This window comes from Trachurus trachurus, assembly GCF_905171665.1.
Source record: "Trachurus trachurus genome assembly, chromosome: 24".
NCBI lineage: Eukaryota > Metazoa > Chordata > Actinopteri > Carangiformes > Carangidae > Trachurus > Trachurus trachurus.
The window spans coordinates 13,911,728-13,933,466 of NC_139910.1; the positions used below are offsets into that span (position 1 = coordinate 13,911,728).

General features: G+C 41.1%; 1 protein-coding gene across 2 annotated transcripts in view; it reads right to left on the reverse strand.

The window, feature by feature from the left end:
- Nucleotides 1–3,162: 3,162 nt before the first annotated feature.
- mthfd1l (methylenetetrahydrofolate dehydrogenase (NADP+ dependent) 1 like) overlaps nt 3,163–21,739 on the reverse strand; it is a gene marked incomplete at both ends in the record, with an annotated part of 33,703 nt that continues 15,126 nt past the window's right edge. For both annotated transcript variants that reach the window (XM_084001074.1, XM_084001073.1), the window contains 8 exons: nt 3,163–3,252; nt 8,889–9,041; nt 9,150–9,257; nt 10,333–10,510; nt 10,721–10,824; nt 12,769–12,810; nt 13,909–14,048; nt 20,015–20,126. In XM_084001074.1, the coding sequence (XP_083857200.1) occupies nt 3,163–3,252; nt 8,889–9,041; nt 9,150–9,257; nt 10,333–10,510; nt 10,721–10,824; nt 12,769–12,810; nt 13,909–14,048; nt 20,015–20,126 (927 nt within the window). The remainder of the gene's footprint in view (nt 3,253–8,888; nt 9,042–9,149; nt 9,258–10,332; nt 10,511–10,720; nt 10,825–12,768; nt 12,811–13,908; nt 14,049–20,014; nt 20,127–21,739) is intronic.

The window sequence follows — 21,739 nt, forward strand, 5'->3', positions numbered from 1 at the left end:
GTAAGGGCACATTAAAGGCATGTTTATACACACACACACACACTTAGAGGCAGTGGTGTCACCGACCTTCACACACAGATACTTTATTTCTATCACGCTTACTGTTACCGACTAATCGCCTTCTGATGGGAATCACTTTGTCCAAACACAACTGGCCTATTATGCTCTGCTCATCACTGGCAATGAAATTAATTCAGAGAGCTTCCAGTCGATACTGTGACTGCACATTTAACAAAACAAGTGTAACAGTGAAATGTCGGGAATTGCTTGTGTTTTTCAGACAGACAGGGTTTGCACAAGAATGTGGCTCTCAGGGGCGGTTGATGTCTGGCGAGGGCAGCGTGCACGAGGGCCATACACAGATACTTTGTCACAAGGGCCCTACTCCAGAACAAAATGAGTGAAAAAAAAAAGACTGTTTCAATGGTTGTGATAATTGTTGAGACCAAATAAAACATTCACACAGACATTTTACCTAAAGATGGCTGAGAATACACTTTTTGAGAAAACATATATTTAAATTTTTCAGCTGAATGCTGTAGTTATCAGGTCCAAGGAATGTGAGGGGTGTTAGAAAAACTTTAAAAACGACAAGGAGCAAAAATGTAAACCTAGAATGTCACATGATAATATATGGTCACACATGTACTCATTTGGCCCAAGACAAGCAATTCACACCTATTAAGTAATAGCCCATCCCCCCCCCCCCAATACACAAGGCCAGGTTTCCTGTGTCAGTTTGTCTGTGATCATTTGATGAAATAAAACTTTATTTTGAAATAACTGACCATGTATAAAACATAAATAAGGCAACAATGTAATATGACAATATAATCAAATCAACAAAAAGCAAAATGAGACACCGATTCTGAGACGTTTTCTCACTTTGTATTCCAGCCTCGACTCATTGGAGCTATTTTCCAGCCAGAGTGACTCACACACATTCAAAGGGACCTGTCCTTGGTACTGAAATTAGCCAGTCTATTAAATATGAGTGCTAAAAGACAAACGCTTTAAGAACCCAAGGCTTCAAGCAGAGCGTGTCAGAAGCTCAACACAAACAACTCCGACATGACCAAACCCGGGACTTTCCAGCACATTACGGAGCAATGACGAAGCCCCCTCCTCATCAACACCACGTCTTCAAATCTGTCATCAGCTCAAAACAAGAGGATTCGCCCCCCCCCCCCCCCCCCTCTCTCTCTCTCTCTCTCTCTCTCTCTCTCTCTCTCTCTCTCTCTCTCCCTCCCTCTCACACACACAGTAAATATGCCGTTGCAGCTCCAGTGTATAAATGAGAGCATTCCTGCAGCCTTGACTGTAGTTAAAGCACCAGATCCTGCCTGGCGAACACAGGGAATAACAGACCGAGCAGGTGTGGAATGCCAGCTATGACAGACACACACATGTGCACACATGTACATTGGCTCCATGTTGCAAACCCAAACACTTCATAATGACAGATGCTGCACCCTGGGGTGCTGCACGGGGGCCCGATCATTGACTTTTGGGCACATTTCCAACACAGGGGCCGCCCCCCCCCTCTGCTTACAGGAATAAAGCCAAACTTGGGGGGAAAAAAACACAGGAAAATTAATAGGAAAATGAAAAGTTGTGATGTGGAGTGAGAATTAGACAGAGGAAGGTTTCTCTTTTCTCCTTTGAGATTCATGAGAAAACAGGAAAACAACATATGTCAAAGCAACAGATAGGCCGAGCCACAAGTCAGCTGCTGGGTGTAACAAAACAAAAACACTGTTTTGGAGTGAAAAAACGTTTTATTTGAAAGGCTGTTTGACCTCTGAACCAAAATGTTGAACATATTAGAGCAAACAGTGGTTACTTTCTGATCGAATGTTCAGTTAAAATCACAGTTTTGGTCATATTTGACATTTTACCTGTTGTTCATCTGTTGACAAAGCGGCCAGTTTGCATTGAAAGAGCGTTACATTCGGCAATCTGGATGCAAACCAGCCACAATGTCCGTGTAAGCAATGCACAAAGGTAACTGTATTAAGGCATATAATCTGTGTTTCTCACAGTTTTGACAGCAGAGGCCGGTGACCTCGCTTGAAATGAAGACAACCGCTTCTAACAGAATAAAAAAATTAGTAAACTTTCATGAAATAAAGCACCAACTTTAAGAGAAAAAAACAAACATGTGCTATATGCTATATGTAAAATAGCACATGCAACATATCAAATTAGTGTGGATACTGTTACTGGAATAAACCCTGCAATGCAAGTTGTGACCAATACAACATGCTGGATATATAGAAATATACCCACTGTATAAACTGTACTTATAGCATCACATAAATTGTTAAAACTAACAATTTCACAAAATGGCTTCAAAGATATGAATGTAACCTGTAGTGACTTTCACTTGGGCAGTGCAGCAGCTTGGACATTTAGCAGAAGGTTCGGACACTTGAGCAGTCGTACTCATAAGAAAGAGATGTAAACACCATAATGGCTTTTTGTGCGTACATCAGCAACGTAGTTAATAAATACACAAACTGAGCCCATTCCAGTTAAAAAAGATTGAGATGCATATAAATATTGCAGCACCGTATTAAGACATTGAACTTTTTTTCCACACGCAATCACATAAAAAAGACATAAAATTCATTATGATGAAACTAACTTTGTATATAAAGGTCAATATACAATAAACACCATATGGCTGTAGGAGGTTATCTTTGGCATATCACACACACATGTGCAAACACAGCATAAACTGGTTAATTGTTTGTTTTTCAGAACGCGTTGTTGTGACGTGGGGAGAGTGTGAGCTGCTGGGAAGGGCAGGACAACATTTCCCGTCAGCGTTGCAGCGGATGGATGCGTTTTATGATGCACACATGGAGATGGAGATCTTGGAAACAGAGCACAGAGCCTGCGAGGGGGAAAAACAAGATGATGGATTTGAGTGAGAGTGCGTGTGCGTGTGCCGCTTCGCAGACCAGAGCCTTGGCAGTGAGTGAATGTGAGGTAGTAAAGTGAAAACTCCAGGGAGGACATAAAGTTTCATGTAACAAGTTGTACAATAATAACTGCTTGTAAAACACGTCTAATGACTAAACGCCAACTCCTTTAGTAACTCTGATTGAATGTGTGTTTATGACAATACCAATATGGATTTCTTTAACTGGAGCGCGCTCAGAAGAGTCCAGTGATCTCCTCCGTGACCGGGTCAAGGTCAATGTCGTAGAAACAGGGTCGGGTTGGCAGCCCAGGCATGGTGCTCATCTGGGGGAAAACAGCAACAACAACAACAACAATGGAGGGTCAGAAGTTTGTTTAAAAGCTGAGAAATAGAAAGTAAAACCAAAAAAAAACAAGTTGCCTTTTCATTGCAAAACACGTATTTAATCCAGCTATTGTCACAGGTTGGTGCTGCCAGGATTAGCTGAACAATACTCGCAGCTGTTTCATAACTATTCCGATAATAATGCCAGTGACAACAGCGCTAAAAAAAGATTATAATGTATATAATAATAACTAAAAGCTCCATTTAAAGCCTTTACCACAACACAGCTGTTCTACACGGAGAGAGAACCCATTCAGATTTTGATTTTCATACTTCAACGTATACGGGAAAGACGGGAGTGAGATCAACGCCCTCAGGTTCAATGACTATAATCTAGACTCATTTAACCCCAGAGAGACAGATGAGCAACATGTTGACAACCTCCACTTTAAGCAGTGATGAATCTAGCCACAGACAAAAGTTGCCTTGTTCTTTTTTTTTGTCTGCAAAATATAGGAAACAAAGGCAGCCTTAAAGATATGAGGAGGTGTAGGCAGTGGTAATATCAGGAGGAGAGGGATTCATGCTCTTCTGGCTTTTTTAAGAATCACACTGAGTTTTGATTTTGTCCAGTAAGAAGCTTAACTTTGACATCCTGAGAGCTTTTGATCCAGCACAGACATCCCAGTGTACAATAACTTAACAGCAACTGGTGTCTAAAATTGTTTAAATTCACAGTGTTTGAGTTTGTTGAACTGACAAACAAAAAAAATATAATATAAAGTATTTCGTATATTTCCAAATTTGTCAATTAACGCTCCCTGTATGGACCAAACTGCAGACAAAACTTTAGTGTTCTCGTATAGACTGTTACATAACACCGACTCCATTCACAACAAATTTAAAAGGATGGCGTAATGGAGACTTGTCCCCGTGTTTTTTGTCCTCTACAGTTTCTGTCTGTCTGTGTGTGTGTGTGTGTGTGTGAGGGAGACAGAGATAATGCTATAGCCAGCTTCCATCAGGGAGAGAGCCATGTGCAGCTGATGGCGGAAATTCTCTGAAATGAAATTTGTGACTCGAACAGGATCGAGCATGTGAATGGAAGCTCACAGATAATGAGAGGGTCAGATATCGGCTGAAGGTTCCGTGAGTAACGTTGTAACGTTGTAATTAAAGTGTTTTCTTTCAAGTTTCACGCGCCAAAAAGAAATGTAAACCTAGATTTTCCAGTCAATAAATGTGTCGCTCCAGTGTTTGTTGTGTGACAGATTAGAAAGAAGGAAGTGGTTTGCTCACTACAATTGATCAAAGGCGACTGTGTGACTCATAAAAACACTTTCTTGTCCCAAAAACCCGGTCGTATCATCCCGTCTGACGCTGAAAAGTAAATTATCTTGCTCATTACACGGGGAGCGACATTCTTTGCGTGCCTCCTTGCCTCTGACCCAGGGCCAGTTTTATGGGCCCATTAGTGGAAATGAGACAGGAGGAAGTGACCAGCCAATTTCCTGTCCGAGGGAACGTGGCTGCGCAAGCAAATGAGGGGACAGAACGAGCGGTACATGCTCGGCCGGTGTGACAGAGCGGATGTTATCTGCTCATTGTGACTGAGGTTACATGACACTGAACTGACCGATGGGGCTGTAACCACAGATGACTCAGATGATGAGCGGAGTTAAATGAAGTCAGTATCACTGAATTACATTCTCTAATGTAATCAAATATAAACTGTTTTCATAACTACTTCATTTGGATATTTTAGCAGAATGATGTCCGTACAGTACGAACAGGAGTCTGTGATATAACAACTTGTTTTATAGGCAATCAATTTCCACAATTTCCACACTAACACTATGATACTAGCAGATTAACTTTTAGGATTGGATGCAAACACAGGATTTTTTTAGGAGTATTTAATTCGACTTTTCTTGTGGAAAATCCCATTTTTATACGTTTTGAAAAATCTCAAGGATCCTGTCCAACCTCCTAAACTCATGAGAATATTTTACATCGATGGAGTCTGTTCAAAGTCTTTCTCTAACCACAACAGCTTTTGTTATAGACTTCCAACTGATCTCTCCTGATTGAAATTTGCTTCATTGTTTAGATCCTCGCTCAGTAATTACATCATGTCCTTGTGACCCATACCTGTCAAGCCACTTTATGTCCAATAAGACTAGACTATGCATGGTATTTGTTATATATCATAAGTGTGTTAAATCCAAACCGCAAATTTAATTATTCATCATTATTTTCATCATTATTTCATAATGATGAAATCATCACATTTCATGTTGAAATTTGGTTGTAAAGCATGACCTGGTGTCTCTTATCTTTACACATCATTAATTACAGTAATAAACATCCATGTACAGTATCCATCCTAATAAAGAAAAGTACGGCTGCAAGTGAGAAGGATCTTCAACCGCTCCTCAATGAGATCACTTCAAATGCTAAAATGAAATGGACGAGGTTTACAAACTGACTCAAAACAAAAACATTCAGACTCACAAACAGCCTTTTTCTACACACCTCTTTATAAAATAAAATGTTAAGCTGCGTATTTAACTATGAAAAGATGCTAAAACATGAAGACAAACTGTCGAGGCTGTGAAAGCAACAAAAGCCGCTCTGTTCTGCTGGACCTCCTCTCAAGCCTGAGAACAAGTTGGCACTTGCAAAAAAACACATAACACTCCGTGGCTTAAGTTGGAAACTCCACTTGGCCAAATAAGTCCCCCCATTATGCCCACACACAATGTGCTTTTGTCGGGGAAAACCCTGGAGGAGACAATGTAGCTGGATTTCTACCCCCCGTCCGACTTCGGAGAAGAGTTGCGGTCAACAAAACGGCACAGTCGCTAAAGCTGAGGATTGAGGAGATTATGAAATCAAAGTCGTGAGTAGAGACTTTGAGCCATTTGAGATTAATGGCCCGTTTGACGGAGGGGAAAGTGTGAAATTAGGCAATTCAATCAAAAGTCAAAGTGACGCTTCTCATGTTGACTGTATTATCTAATGCAGACACATTCTTGGCTCCGACTCATCGATGGATAAACTGCCTGGTGACTTGAAAGGTGGAGCTGCAGGGATGAGACTGGAGAGTTCATGGGTTTATGCTGAACTCTCACCTGTGAGAGTCAAACAGCTTCCACCGAGGAAGCACTTTGAACTTCACAGTGACAAGCTGAAAACATTAGTCTGTTTTCTGAAAGACAAAAGTCGTGTTTAGGATGATAAGTGTAATTTAACCGTTATGTACACTGTGGAAAATTGACTTAAAGTAGGTATGAGATGTGAAGCTGCGGAGACGGAGACACCTGGTCACATGAACTGTACCCTGATGCCGTGTGAATTGTTACGCATTAGTTTTACTGTAACTTAGGATGAAAGCCTCCGAGATACAAAATAAGCCTGGGTTAACGGAGCTTGACACACTTGACTTTATTGACCAAAGTCAGGAAAAATAAACTAAGATCTTACTTTTATCTCATGTGTGCTTTCTTTCATATACAGAATCACCGCCCTTTAGCCAAATGTACAGCTTGTTAACCATTATCCAGCTGTGTGACCATGTGGAATAATCAGGAAGGGGCTTTTTATAAATCTGAGCTGGTGCAGTGGAGGTTGCTCTGACGGGATATGAACTCTACAGAGATCTATTGTTCTGCCTGCGACCCCTCCCTCACATATCTGAAGAGTGACATCAGCCCCTTCCTGATTCTTCACCCTGTAAAGACCCTTAACCCAGCCCTCCATCTACAGCCCCCCCTCCTCCCCTTGTACTCACGCATTCACCGCCTCAGGAGTTTTGCAGCTGAGCTCTTTCCACATCTTTGAGTTATATTAAGCATGACCTTTGGGTCTGTTACCAATATTTATTGATAAATGATGATATGAAATAGCAGCTACTATCATCACAGAGACACAAAGTATAAATGAAACCTTCAATCAAATCGACACTGCCTCCTCTGTGGCAGCTTCTCCTCCACTTGCTTCACATTTTCTCAAGGAGAGTTTTTCCTTTATTTGCATGTTCTACAATGAAACTTTGATACCTTATCATTTTAACCACATTTCTGGCTGCAGCTAGAGATGGGAGCAGCCCTGGATACTTGGCTCTCTCTAACTCTAAAATGGATCTGTGGATCAGTCTGCCAGACAAGAGGTTACAGCTAAAGAGTTCAAATAACTATTTGGAGACTCCCGTTTGGGTTATAAGTCACAGTTCAAGGGTCGTCAACGTGCCAGCGGCTCCGTGGGCCACAGCAGATCAAAGGCTCGGCGGGGAGGCACACCAGGACGCCGCTACCTCTTCCCAGCATGCCCCAGTGTTTGACAACGCAGCCTCAGCCTACCAGAGCCTCGCCCTCAGGGAACGCTGGTGAAACAGCGGGAGGCACGACGCTCAGGAAGTCGCTTCCTTCCTGTCCGGCCCATCATCATCAACCAAGAGGCTGCAGCGAGCCAAACTCGGCTCCACAATAATATGGTCTGCAGGAAAAAGCAGGGGACGGACTAAAACCATAAATACTGCTCAGAGGTGAACTCATGGGAAGGAAGAAGGATGAGGGGATGCAGCACCTGCAAGACCTAATGATCGTCTGTGGACAAACGGCCACAAAGCTGTCAGGAGTGATTGAAATAGCATTTCTGCAATGACATAACTCTGAAAATGTGCCTCAAATCAGACACAAACCTCCTCTCCTGCAGGATGCCTCAACCCCGCAGCAACAAACCACATCCACGTTTAACAGCACAGAGGTTGTGATTCATCCCAGAGCGTCGATTGGAGCTTTACATTAACTTTTCACCACGTGCAGCCGAGCTCAATTCCTGTCCACAGCCCCCAGCGATCAAAGAGAGTCGCAGGAGATATCAGTGTTTGAGCTTGATATTACAGTAACGAGGTAAAGGAAAGGGCGCCAGGTTGATTAGATTAGGTGAGGTAAATTAGATTTACCGTCTTGTGCAGTAAATAGCCGTTCATAGCTGCTTTGACACTTGGTCACTCAACTATATAGACGCAAAGTTTTAAACACACACTCACGGAAACACCCCAACAAACATCTGTCCATCCTTATCGACCAAGAAATTCTAATTGTATTTATCCTCAATTAATCCAGTTATCCTTATCAATATTTAAGGAAAACATGGGTGTAAAAAGAAACTAAAATAATTGGCTCGGAACTCGGAAAGAAATTAGTTTTGACTCATGGGAATTCATCCACAAATCATTTAGCCCTGCTCCTAATATTTGATTTGATATTGATCGTTAAATGTCTAAATGAATACAACCCTAAAATTATCCTGGGAATTTTGAAAAATGAATGAGTTATGCTTCAGAAATTCATAAAATATTGAGTACCGATATAACGACATAAATTAGGAGGTTGTAATCAAATGATCCAGTGAGTATTTGTAGAAAATGCAGGATACTTTGTTCCAGAGTGTGATTGAAGACTCAATAATGCTCTTGTTTCTATTTCTCACTCGACGGTAATGGCACAGACACTTGATTGTAAATCAAAGTATATTTTCAGATGAAACATGTGGAATGTGACCGTGACTTATGCACGGACAATGAAGTTAGCATTAGTCTGCACTTTCCGTGCTGTTGCACAACACATACCGTTCCCACGAGCGGGTAGATGAAGCCCGCCCCGACGCTGGCTCGCACGTCTCTGATGGGCAAAACGAATCCGGTGGGCGCACCCTTCTTGTCAGGCATGTGGGACAGGGACAGGTGGGTCTTGGCCATGCAGACGGGCAATGAAACATAGCCCTGGATATAGGGGGAAAATGATTTTAATGGTTGATGTGAGTGGGAGAGAACGGAGATAGAGCAGGATAATCCCTATCTTGCGTGAGACGGTCGCAGCAGTGATCTCACCTGTTGATTGTAATAGTCTATCTTGGATTTGGCTGCTGGAGACAGCTCGATGTCGTCAGCCCCGTACACTTTCTGGGCAATCGTTCTGATCTTCTCCTCTATTGGCATCTACAAGGCAGACAGTGCATCAGAGACAGGTGGAAACACATCAGCAGAGGGAGGGAAATGGGGGAAATTAGATTTAGCGAATACACATTCATGTGACTTAAGGGTTAAAAGAGTTTAACAGAGTAAATTGAATCACTCAACATGTTTAACTTGCACTCATTGACTCTTATCTGCGGTCAGACATCAGCAAGATCAGTCGCTTCAATGGAAACATGCCACGCTATATCTTTAGAGCCGCAAGATCATACACAATAGTATCTGCAGCCATGCCTCTCATCTGGACATCAAGAAAGCTGCAGTGTGCATGTGAGAGAAACAAAACACACAGCACACCCACCATCCCTTCACTACACACACTCACTGTCAGATATAATGCTGGCCAGAATGGTTGTGTATGTGTTTGTTGTGTATATATATATATTTGTTTGCATTTGTTGACACAGAGGCCACTGGCAATTTCGTTGTATTTTCTTTTACAATGACAAATAAAGCTTCTATTCTATTCTATATTCTATTCTATTCTATAATGGGAAATACAGCTGCTATTAAAACGCTATCACTCACTGTGCACCATTATTAAGGCAGGGTATTGCGACACCTTTCTAGGATCAACATGGTGTGCAACGCTGCACTTAGTAATTCTCTCAGTTCACTGAATCTGTTTAACTGGACCTCAGCTGGATTCATTAAATCAGACCTGGACCCGCTGCTCTCCACTTGTTGGATTCTTGGTATGCAGGCACATGCGTTCTGTCAATAGGTGCACATGAAGACGCGCACAAACGTACGTCAGTGTAACAGGATCAGTTCATTTACGTCACGCCTTCCCGAACTCACTAACTCAAACCAGCTGATGTTTTCTTTTTAACCTACACATTCTCAGGCTCGGCTCCTAAAAACAACATCGTCACTGACGGCAAAATAGCAAAGTCAGTAAAAAAAAAAAAAAAGAGAAAAAAAATGATGAATGCAGATACTGACCACTGCATGTCGCACAGGAATCAAACAAAGATATCAGATATGAAGGACACAAACACATAACATGCAGTTTTGAATTTACAGCACCAGCTCTCACCTCTGTGTTGTACAGGAACTGGAAGTTGCTGGTTCTGCTGGCGGCTTCGTTCACAGCCTGGGCCAACTTTAAAGACCCTCGCCCGCCCTGTGACCAGTGGTGACATGGCACGGCGTCCGATGCCCCACTCTCTTTTGCAATCTCACACACGAGGTCGATTTCAGCCTGGGTGTCCGTCCTGAAAAACAAAACAAAAACATAAGCAGTGCTTAGCAGCTATTTCATATTATATCGTGTGTATTTGCAGACTTAGCGGTGGAAATGTGAGAGTCCATTAGCTCATTGAACCGCATTGTTTGGTTCTATATATCAAATTACTGTATACTCAATATACTCTATATTGCAGAAGTACTGTGTTTTTGTGGATGTGTGTGTGCATGCATCTCACTTGAAGACATTGACAGCCACCACGACCGGTACCCCAAACAGATGTGCGATCTCGATCTGCTTCCTGAGATTGCTACGGCAGCCGCCTGCAACCAGACTCAAATTCTGGGAGGAGGAGGAGAGACGGAGGAAAAACAGACAGGGCAGAGGTCAGGAATGCATGATTGTAATTCAATTGAATTTTAAAAGACCTATAAAATATACTACAGCTGGCAGTCGGCCAAAGGCGTCCAACCATCAGCACATCATGATAAAAACTTGGACAGGGAACTGCAGCATCAGGATTCCTCCCACTTCATAATTCATTAATCATTACCGATAAATCAGCGCCACTTTTTCTCCCACCAGTTGACTCCTGTCACATCTCTACGGTCCAGGCACATAAATTCCCTTTAAGTTACTTAACATCTATAGAAGTTCCTCTTATATTGAACAATAAAATCTAAAATTCTTCAGTGTCACAATGAAAAAGGCAAATGCTACAGAAAGTGTTTTTACAGAAAAGCAGAACACTATTAAAAACCTCTTTTATTATAAAGAAAATACATTTACTGGAGATTTCTACTTTTGCTCTCACCGCTGAGTAGTTTGCAGAGATGTAATTTGGAGGGTATGACAGGAAATCCGTAATTCCAGTGAAAGGTTAGTTAAATTGACCTCATTTCCTATTTCCCCATTGAGTAGAAGCTGTCCAAATTAATGGTTCAATCCAAATATATGCCACCAACTACTTTGTAGTGTTAACTTAACAGCATCTTTTGATGTGGTTTGTTGTCGTCTTTGAAGTCATTGAACTTGGTCTGGTAATGTACTACACTATAGAATAAAGCTGTCACAGTATCCTGGTATGCACAGTTACTCATTAATCCTTCTCATATTTTAAACCACAACGTGCAGAACTGCAGTTACTCCAAAGCACATTAACAGCATATTCATTCAACTACTCTGAGATTGACCACAGTAATCCAATCTTAAAACCCGTGTGTGTATGTGAATGAGCGTGTGCGTTAGTGTGTGTGTGTGTGCAGCCGCAGGCTCAGAGCAGAAAGGCCATACAGGTCCCATAAATTCATTTCCCTGGCTCTGTTTTCTCCAGTACTTCTGGTTCTCATTATAAGCTACACAATTAACTTATACTGCTTCATTATTTACTCAGCTGAACCTGCCTCAGAGACCAGTGATTCTATCCAGATATGGACATATACATACACACACACACACACAGCGAAAGAATCCCACCTCCACTCAGCTCGGGCCCACATACCCGGAAGAGGTTTCTATTTGTGCTGTTAATCGAATGAACGCCCATAACCATGTTAGTGGGCGATGTATTTGTGCATATGGGTGGGGAATTAAATGTCAGCGAGAATACAGCTGGAGGCCCGAGGCAGAAAGACCGAATACAGTTTGAAACTTCCCTTTTATTGCATCACACGCTAATCTCTCGATACACGTGTCAAATCATGGCTCACTTCCCCAAGTTCGTCCTGACCCCGTACCGAACACACCACAAAGGATGCACTCACTATAAGAGATTTGATAAGTGAAATGTAATATTGTGCTCACTGTGTTGCTGCACTCCCACCTAACGGGCCGGCTCATGTCTTTACAGACCGTCAGGGCAAAGGAAACCCTCAGGGAATTCTGGGAATGTCCACGGCCACAAAGCTACATTAAAAGATGTGGTGTTGCCACCCATGGCTGTCCTTGTGGCTACCAGTTAACTCAAAAAGACAACACACAGACCCACCGACAAACAGCGTTATCTTAATGAACACATGATTGTCTTATAATTGATGTCTTGCTAGGGCCAATTAGTTTAAAGAGTTTTAATTGTCTAGCAAATGTCTTGTGCTTTACCGCTAAATGTAATAAAAACAGACAGAGCCAATTAGCATAAGTTGATTGGAAGTGATGACACAACTCACCAAATCCCCATCTTAAAATATTCTCCAACTTGTTTCTTTTTTATTTCAGTGAGTGTTTGTGCATGCTCTTATTGTTGTATATAGTGTCCATTAATGAGGCTTTACAGTATATGGCTCTTACCTCATCAATGTACTCTTTAGGAAGGGGTGCGCCTGCTGACACCTGAAAAAAAAGACAAATAATCACATACTTCAGAAAGGTTTCTTTGCCGTTTACTTTTTTTTTTATTGACAAGTCTATAAATAATTTCTTCTCTTCTTTTTTTAACGATTCAATAGAAAAGCCAGTAACTCCTGCTGTTACGTGTTGTGGCATTGATTCATTTCAGTGAACAAGATGCACGCTGGTAAATACCAAGAAATTTTAAGCAGATTTCTGTAATTGTTTTAATTTTATGAACGTGGTTGGTTTCATGGGGGAATGCAAAAAAACATCTGTAAGTCTCAAAATCAAACCAAAATATTTAATTGTCCCACATGTTTGCACTTGCGCAATGCACATACAGTATAGGCCTACTGTCCATATTGTTTAAATAGAGGAGCAGCTGGTCATCTGGTCTGTCAGCAGGTCTCTAATTGACAGATCTCAGTCCAGATCCATATAAAACCTATAATTTGTTAAGAATCATTACATTTCGACAGAGCATAATTCAACCAGCACAGCTTTTCTAGATCCTCACGACACTGGTCATGTGATGCTACTCAACCAATCGCTGCAACTCAAGTCAGACACACACTGTGAGACATGACATTGGAGAAATAAGGGAGGAGAGTGGGAAATATTAATTGTTTATCATATATAAAAAAAGCTGAGTGCTTGGTAACTGTAAAGAACAAAACAGAAAAGACAAATTATCTGTATATTACTATATAAATATATTATTGGACCTCTTTTAATGAAGTTTGAACACAAAAAATAACTTTAATTGACTGTATAAAATGTCTGTTTATTGAGTTTTCAATAAATTCAGCAGCTCTTGTGAGTGACCATTAAAAGTATGTTATGGGTTATGTGGGGTGATGTGATTGTTACTGTGATAATAGTGTCACATGCTTGTCTATGATGTTGAGCACATTAATGCGACCGATTAGTTAATTCCACTCCATGAGGGGTTATGTATGGCTCCACGTTGTGCTATTTTAAGACAGAATTACGGAGGGAAAAACACCAAGAGGAAGGCAAAGGTGGCCTTGTCCAGTATAATACATATACGTCAGTGAGTGCAGTGTATTATGGTATAAAAGCGTTGTGGGAACTTACATTCGGACCTCCTCCATGCATCTTCAGCGCACGGACGGTTGCGACCAGCACCACCACATTAGGCCTCAAACCTGACGCTCGACATTTGATGTTGAAGAATTTCTCCATCCCGATGTCGGCTCCAAAACCAGCTTCAGTCACTGAGGAAACAGACGAGATAAAAACACTATAATGCACATTCATATACTCACCAATATCTATTTATGCATTACGAGATGCTGCAACATGTAAACGTAAGTCAGTTTTAAATATATTATATTTGCAGCACCGCTGGCTCTAACTATTTAATGTATTTCAATGTCATGTTATGACTTCAGATGACCTCACAACACCTCTTTACACATGCGTGAGCTCAGTTCATGGGAATCATGGGAATAAGGAGTAGGTCTGACTGTGTTTGTGTCTGTACAGTAATGCTGTTTTTGAGTAATGGGTTCACTGTAAGGACTCTCAAGGAGACAGAGGGCCCCTGAAATGGACGGCCCTACACACAGGCCTCTTGAACATGCTCCAAACTAAGCAAATAGTCCACCTGGTATGACGGCCTTGTTAAGATAAGGTTTCCTGTTACTGTTGTTATGCATGTGTGTGTGTGTGTGTGTGTGTGTGTGTGTGTGTGTGTGTGTGTGTGTGTGTGTGTGGTGGGATTGTGAGTATGTGTGTGTGGCACCATTGTTCCCAAACTCTCGCTGGGGGCCAAAACGAGAATTTCAGAAAAAAGCCAAAGCTTAATGTCACATTTAATTTGTTTAGTGAGGTTTTAACGATTTCTGACGCATTTCCCATTTATTGCATTTACTGCCAGCTTAACCGGATGGGAACGCTGTCATTGGAGCCTGGTGAGGAAAAAAACAGACAAACTGTAAATATGTTTCCAGAGAAAAAGCTTTTAGTGCTCGTTTGGTGTTTGCTGTACAGAGATGAGACACTCATGTGACACCAAACTAATCTGAATAAACTTAACTACAACATCCCAATTTCTTCCTCTGGGCCACGATGGTGATAAATACTGAGTGGCAGATTGAAACAGTCTGAGCTTCATGAACTCTTTATGACCACCAGAGAAGACCAATAAAGCTGTCAAGTCCAGTCTGACTTGCTGTCAGACTGAGGAATAAAGTTTGTTTTTATATTTGCTAAATAATGTAGATGAGTTACTACTAGTCCAAATGACTCATGGTATATTGGTAACAGCTGAACCCGACGTGGTCGAGAGCTGAAATCTTTTGCTTTGCTACAAACTGAATGAAACAGACTCTTTATATGTGAATGAGTTTTTGTAACACTGTAAATCACACAATGTAATCTGTTTAAAAAATAAAACAATAAAAACACTTACGTACATGCCTTTAACCTTAACCTTGTGTGATTTATATATACTTCAAAAGCACAGAGAGGAAGAATCATAATAGGTAGATAATATTAAAGGAAAGAATCTGGGAGGTGGTTTGTTTAGAGGATGAGGTTTAGTACTGATATTGTGATTTTATTATTGTAATAAAGCTTGACTTGCTTTTAAGTTATATCCCACTTGGGAGGAAGGTCATAATGTTACTCACTCATCTTGTTATAAATTACAGACAGACAATCCTCCATGACTGTCTGTCTGTCTCTACTGGCAAAGGTGTCTGCTGTGCGTGGGCAGCCTGTTTACAGAACTCAGCGACCAGCAGTAAATTTGATTGAAAGGATGATAATGAAAGGAAGTCAGGAAACAAACAAAATTAAAGTGATAAATGATGCATTTGTCATTTTCATTTATGTGCATGGATGCACAGGTTTTTTTTTCTGTACAATAACTACACAGTGCATAAAGCATAGTTACACTCTCCCAGCTGCAGAAATAAATTGCATTAATTCTTTTCCATTTTTATCGATTCTAGATGTAAAAGAATTAAATTGAATGAAAGAAAATCTAATTAGATCATATTTCTATTGAAGCAAGTGGTCTGAAATAGAATTACTATGAAATTCAACAAACAAGAAAATGACTGAAAACATTCATTGTTTGACTACAAGAGAACATCATACATACGAAGCCTTTGGTAAGAAAATAACAGTTCATTAGAGCTTAAAGTGTGACACATGATAGATCACAAGTCTTTGAGGCTTCAGTAGGAAAACAACTGTTTCCATGCAGAAATGCTTGATTCCACTGTTTTTGCATTTCTGTATTACAATTCAATTTATTTCCCCAGAGACAAAATGTTAAAATGAAAAAAAAAAAAAGACTGTAAGGGAGAACAGAGGTAGAAACAGAGAGAGGAAATGGAAAAGTAAATTACAAACTTGAGAAATTCCTCTGGGGGTAAAAAAAAAAAAAAAAAGGATAAGTGAAAAATGAAAAAAACATAAATTTATTACTAGGCCGTAACAGTTTCTGCGATTGCAAAAGGCACTGTGAGGCAGAAAATGTGGTTTGAGGAGCCTTGGCTGCATCATCTCCATGATCCCAACAAGGCTTTCTGAGTAAAGAGCAACAAATAAAACCTGAGGGATGAGCACAAGAATGTAAGTCGACTTTGTTTGGCCACAGACCGCTGACAGAGTGTAGTGTTTCTCATTAGCACCACACTGGAGCTTTGGCTCTGTGTGCAGAAACCGCCTGCCAATAAAAACCAAAGTCTTAGACACACTGTTTGTGGATATTTCCATGAATTGTGTGATCACAGGCGTACACTCACACCACACCATGCAAATTGAGCCTGATCGGAGCACGTTCAGAGAAGTAACATTAACGACAGCAAAGACAATAAAAACACGGTTTCTTTCTCCCGCCACATTACACCCGGAGCAGGAGAGTGACCCCAGAGGATGTCATGAGGAAACACTTGCAAGCTTCCTGTTCTGCGTGACAACCTTGAACTGCCCAGAGAGCATGTGGGGGAGAAAAGGTCGATGTTGTTGGAAAATGGTTCCAGAGAGAAAGAGAGAAAGAGAAAGAGAGAGCTGAATGGTGTCAAAGAATTGGTACCAGCACCAGGGCCAAGAACAACAGTAACAGAAACGCTGGAAAGTAGGCTAGATCAACACCTACTTCCTGTTAAGAATTTTCCACAATAAGCTTCATGCTGTTCCTCGGAGTGAGGGCTACAACTCATGTTTCTTATTGTTATTGATTAATCTGTTGATTGTTTTTACAACAAATCATGGTTTATCTTTGCATGTTATGGTTTGTAATTGTTGGTCAGACAATTTACAATGTAAAAAAGTGATAAAACAGCAAATCTGTATATACAGTCGGTTCTTTCACCTTGACCTCCAGCTTTAATCATTAATTCGAAAAAGAAGTTATAAACGCCGCCTTTTCTTGTATGGTGGGAATTTAGAAGAAACAGCGATTCAGTATCAGTTAAGTTAGGCTAGTCCTTACCCCACAAATAATTAATATATACATGCACTCATTATGTGCCAACTCTGATTTACCTACCACACTGTAATTGTCAAATCCCAAAAGAGTTAATGACCAGTTGGACTAAAAGTATAACAGATACATTTTAAGATTTCCCTGGACTCATTTGGTAGTATTGCAAATGCAATTCACTATGTTGAAACACATGTTACAGCTGTGGCTGCGTTTTCACATCACTATGATTAAAAACAAAACTTCTGTGGTTGAAAATACTTGAGTAGCCTACGTGCTGAGTTCTCGCCATTTCTCAGCGGCCACTTTTCTAAAAGCCCAGAGGATTCGTCCGCTCTAGCTTGGGGAGGCTTTGCGGTGTGGGAAATCTTACACTAAGTCGGTATCAGGGGGGTTATCTGCGTTCAATACTCCAGACTGTTAATGATACAGGAATCCTTCACATCTGGTACGAGGAATTCATCCCCGACCAGCCCCCTCTCCGATAGCAGCGTTTCTCCATTTTAAAGTCCAGATTCCAAAGTGACTTGAAAAACCCCCACAATAATACCGAGCATGATGAAGCATGGCCCTGAGTATGTTCATACACACCCTGACAACCACTCACCGAGTTCATAAAGAGTTCATCTGCTTCCTTTGCCACATGAGAGGAGCTTTTTGACATAATTAAACTGAAGTGTACACTAATTGGGAAAACACTGTGAAGAGTGATTGGGTCTATTTTTTGTAATTTCACTGCCGTGTTCATTTCCATAAGAACATCATACTCATCAAGTTGAAATCTAGCAATGCGATCTACATCAAGAAAGAGTAAGATGGTGTCAGGAGACAGGAGCAATTGGTCTACGATACAAGATTTTTAGTGCGGAGAACAGGAAACCAGCTGTTGACACTCTATGGAAGTATCACCTTACAAAGTTGACAGGGAAAACAACTACATACCTCGTGAATACAAATCTGATACTTAGACACATTTTTTGCTATTGTTTGGTCTCCACCAACTGCTGGGAAAAACATGTGGCTCACTAACTCTAAATGCTGATCTGAGCATGTAGCCTGTACAGCATTTGGAAATTGGATGGTTGAGATCAGTGAGGGTGGGAAAAAAGACTTGCAAGAAGTCAAACTAGAACAATAAGAGGAATATCTTCAATATTAAAAAGTAATGTGTTCATATGAAAATACTGATTAAAGACGTTATAAACAAACCTCCACATTTGTTGAAGAAAACTAGTTGAACTGGGAAATAAAAAACAAAACCAAGTCCATTGTACATCTGTTACATGTATGTGTTTTCCTGGTTGAACTTGAACCTAAAGGACTCCCTAGAATAGTTTGTGCTAAGAAGAGCACAATACCTAACAACAACACACTACCAAGTTTCAGTTTTCCCCCATAAATATGGTAAATTATTTTAATGTTTTCTTTGTGTGAAATGGCAATTATGAATGTTTTTGGGGGGGACAAGTAGAAATTAAATCATAACATGGGCATAAAGCCCAACTTTAGATCACAATTATCATATATTATACCTTATTATATCATATCATATACAGTGCTGATTTTTCAGCACTCCTTTCACTGAATGAAATTAATTGATAACCTTTATATGGTGATATTATTTCTGGATTTTTTTTTGTTGATATTCTGTCTCTTTCTGTTAAAATAAACTTACATTAATACTATAGACCGGCCATATCTTCGTGGGGGAGTAAACTTACAAAATCAATCTTTATTACTAGTTAGTCATCAGTGGTTCCAACTAAGAGAAGGCAACGTCTGTAGCATCAGAGAAAAGAAATGAGGGAGTGTGAGACAGAGGGGGGGGGTCACGCATCCCAGCTGCCAGAGGAGGAAAAGGAGGGAGGCTGAGTTCCTGGCATACCTGAGAGTCAGGTAACAAACACACAGACTGGGAAGAGAGGGCAGGAGACAGACAGATGGAAAACAAGCAGGGTGGAGGTTTAAAAACACGTACGAGCCTCCCCGCTCCCCCTGCGCCAGTGTTGTGAAACCCAACTCTCTGCCCACGCTGCCTACACATTTACCCAACTCATAGATGACAGCCTGCGTTAATGTCACCCTGCTCCTTTTACCTGTTATTACGCACAGAAAACATGTCTCGCATAAATACCAGTCTCGGCGAGATTTGCATGGACATCGAATGCACTTGACAAACCCCACAAACCCGCACACATAACGCATTCCTACCATATTTCTGTTTCCAAAATAAAAGAAGACGGGGAGAGAGAGAGAGCAGCGGGACGGATGGACAGATAAAAGTGGAAATACTCAAGTATGCTTTGACGTTGAAGGGATTAGTGTGGTTTACTCTAAAGCATTCCACGGGCTCTTAAGATTATCAATCTGCTTCCTTCCTCTCGCCCGTGTTTTTTTATGCAATCTTTTCACCAGTTTCCTAGAAAGTTGCGCAGGAACAGGAGCAGCTGAGCGGTTAACCAGAGGCAGGTAGAACAGAACTAAGACGAATGTAGGCCAAAGGTTGCAACAGCAGGCGACCAAGATGAAGTTCATGACTGAATTAAATGGTAAATTATAGTTTAATCTGCCTTGCTGTGGAATCTCAAACCTTAAATCCTTCCACATCTGGCATTCCTTGACTGTGCACTTAACGTTTTGTTGTCCGTCATCCCCCGAAAGTTTTGCGGTTGTGCATCTGCCTTGGCTCATGTGTGTGTGTGTGTGTGTGTGTGATCTGTATGCACAGACGTGTGCTCTTACCCACAAAGCCTTCCCGTCCGACCAGCTTCAAGGCCAGCTTGTCTGCCAGCACAGAGGAGTTGCCATGGGCGATGTTGGCAAAGGGCCCGGCATGGACAAACACTGGCGTACCCTGCCACAATAAGAGGGGGCACACAAACATACAGGAGGAGGTGAGCAAACAGCTTAACCCACAGCAACCCACGCCGGCAAAGTTAAGTAAGGACCAACCACTTCTTTCATACTAAATTCAACATCTTTCAGTCAAACACCCAGGATAAATATTGAAGTGTGGATGCACTTTGGCTGGCACCGTGTTTGTCTAAACAGTAGGCACAAGTTAAGAGGCAGTGGACTGGCATGCCGACTTGACTGTGGGCCAGGCTTCCTTCCCCTGCTGCTCTGGATTACTCCCTAAGGGCCGGAGTGGACATACACACAAACTCAAAGAGCACTTCAAGTGCAGGTGTCTGTTAACTTGCAGACGCTCGGGGCAGCACAATTACTTCCAGTTTACATTCACAAAACGACTGACTCTGCAAGTATGAACATCGATATAACAGCAGGACAATGAGGAAAGTGACACATAGCACATGCTCATAAATGTAAATGTGAATCTATTATTATATCAAAAGTCGATCATTGATGATTTATAGACCTTGTCAAATTCTGTGAAGGCTTAAAGCTGTTTGCATTTGCATTAATACCTACTTAGAAAGATATATCTTGATCTCAAATATTTATTTTTGATGTTTTTTAATATATCATTTGAAGGTTTTTAACCAGTATAAACAAAGAAACTAAGGATAAATTGCAGTGATGACAACTCTGGTGAAATGTATTTTCAGTTTTATATCAAGAACATTAATATGTTTTTTTTTTTTTTTTCATTTCTTTCACATCTTGTGGGATGTCCTGTGAACCACGATAATATTGTTCCTTGGGTAAGTCAACTCTTGTGGACGGCCGCTGCACATGTTTTTATTGTTGGAGTTGTTTGTGTTACTATCCAAAGATATGCTACAGGGTGCACCCTTTACTGTGCATGAGATGAGGCCTCAAAGACGTTGAATCTGCTCCTGAATCACAATCCTTGCTGTATTCCTGAGACTTTAAAAAGGGAAATTACTGTGAAGAGTGCTCAAGAAGAAAATGGGGGGGAGCAACTGACCCATTGTTGCATTGCCTGCGAATTCCTTGAGAAGGAGGAAAAAGGAAGGATGGGAAGGCCTTGTGCGATTTTCTAAGCTTTTGTTTGCATACCTCTCCCTCTGGCTGCATAAACAGCCTCCCATTGGGGAGTAAAGCCAGCATTTCAACAAAGCCCTGTCAAATGTTGCCACTTGTATATTTGTCTTATGTGAAGCAGTAATATGGATTGGAGCAGCATCTAACTGCAAGAAAACACAGAAAATGTGTGAGAAAAAAAGGAAAGCAACGGAAGGATGGCACCACATAATGACAAAAGAAACATCCTTTTAGTACCGTTCAATAACAACTTTTCTCACCTCCAAAGGAAAGACAACACACGTCATTTATTACGTGTATTCCCACTACTGAACTTTAACTCGACCCCATATATATAGGATTCACTCTTTCCACATCCGTACATGAGGAGATAAATAAGCTGCAACAGGGTGATGACAGTGGAAATAAATGAAAAGTGGACAAGAGGATAATAAAGGCTGGGAAAGGGGATGAACAATAACAGGAAGATGGAGATTATTTCACTATTTCCTCTTCTAG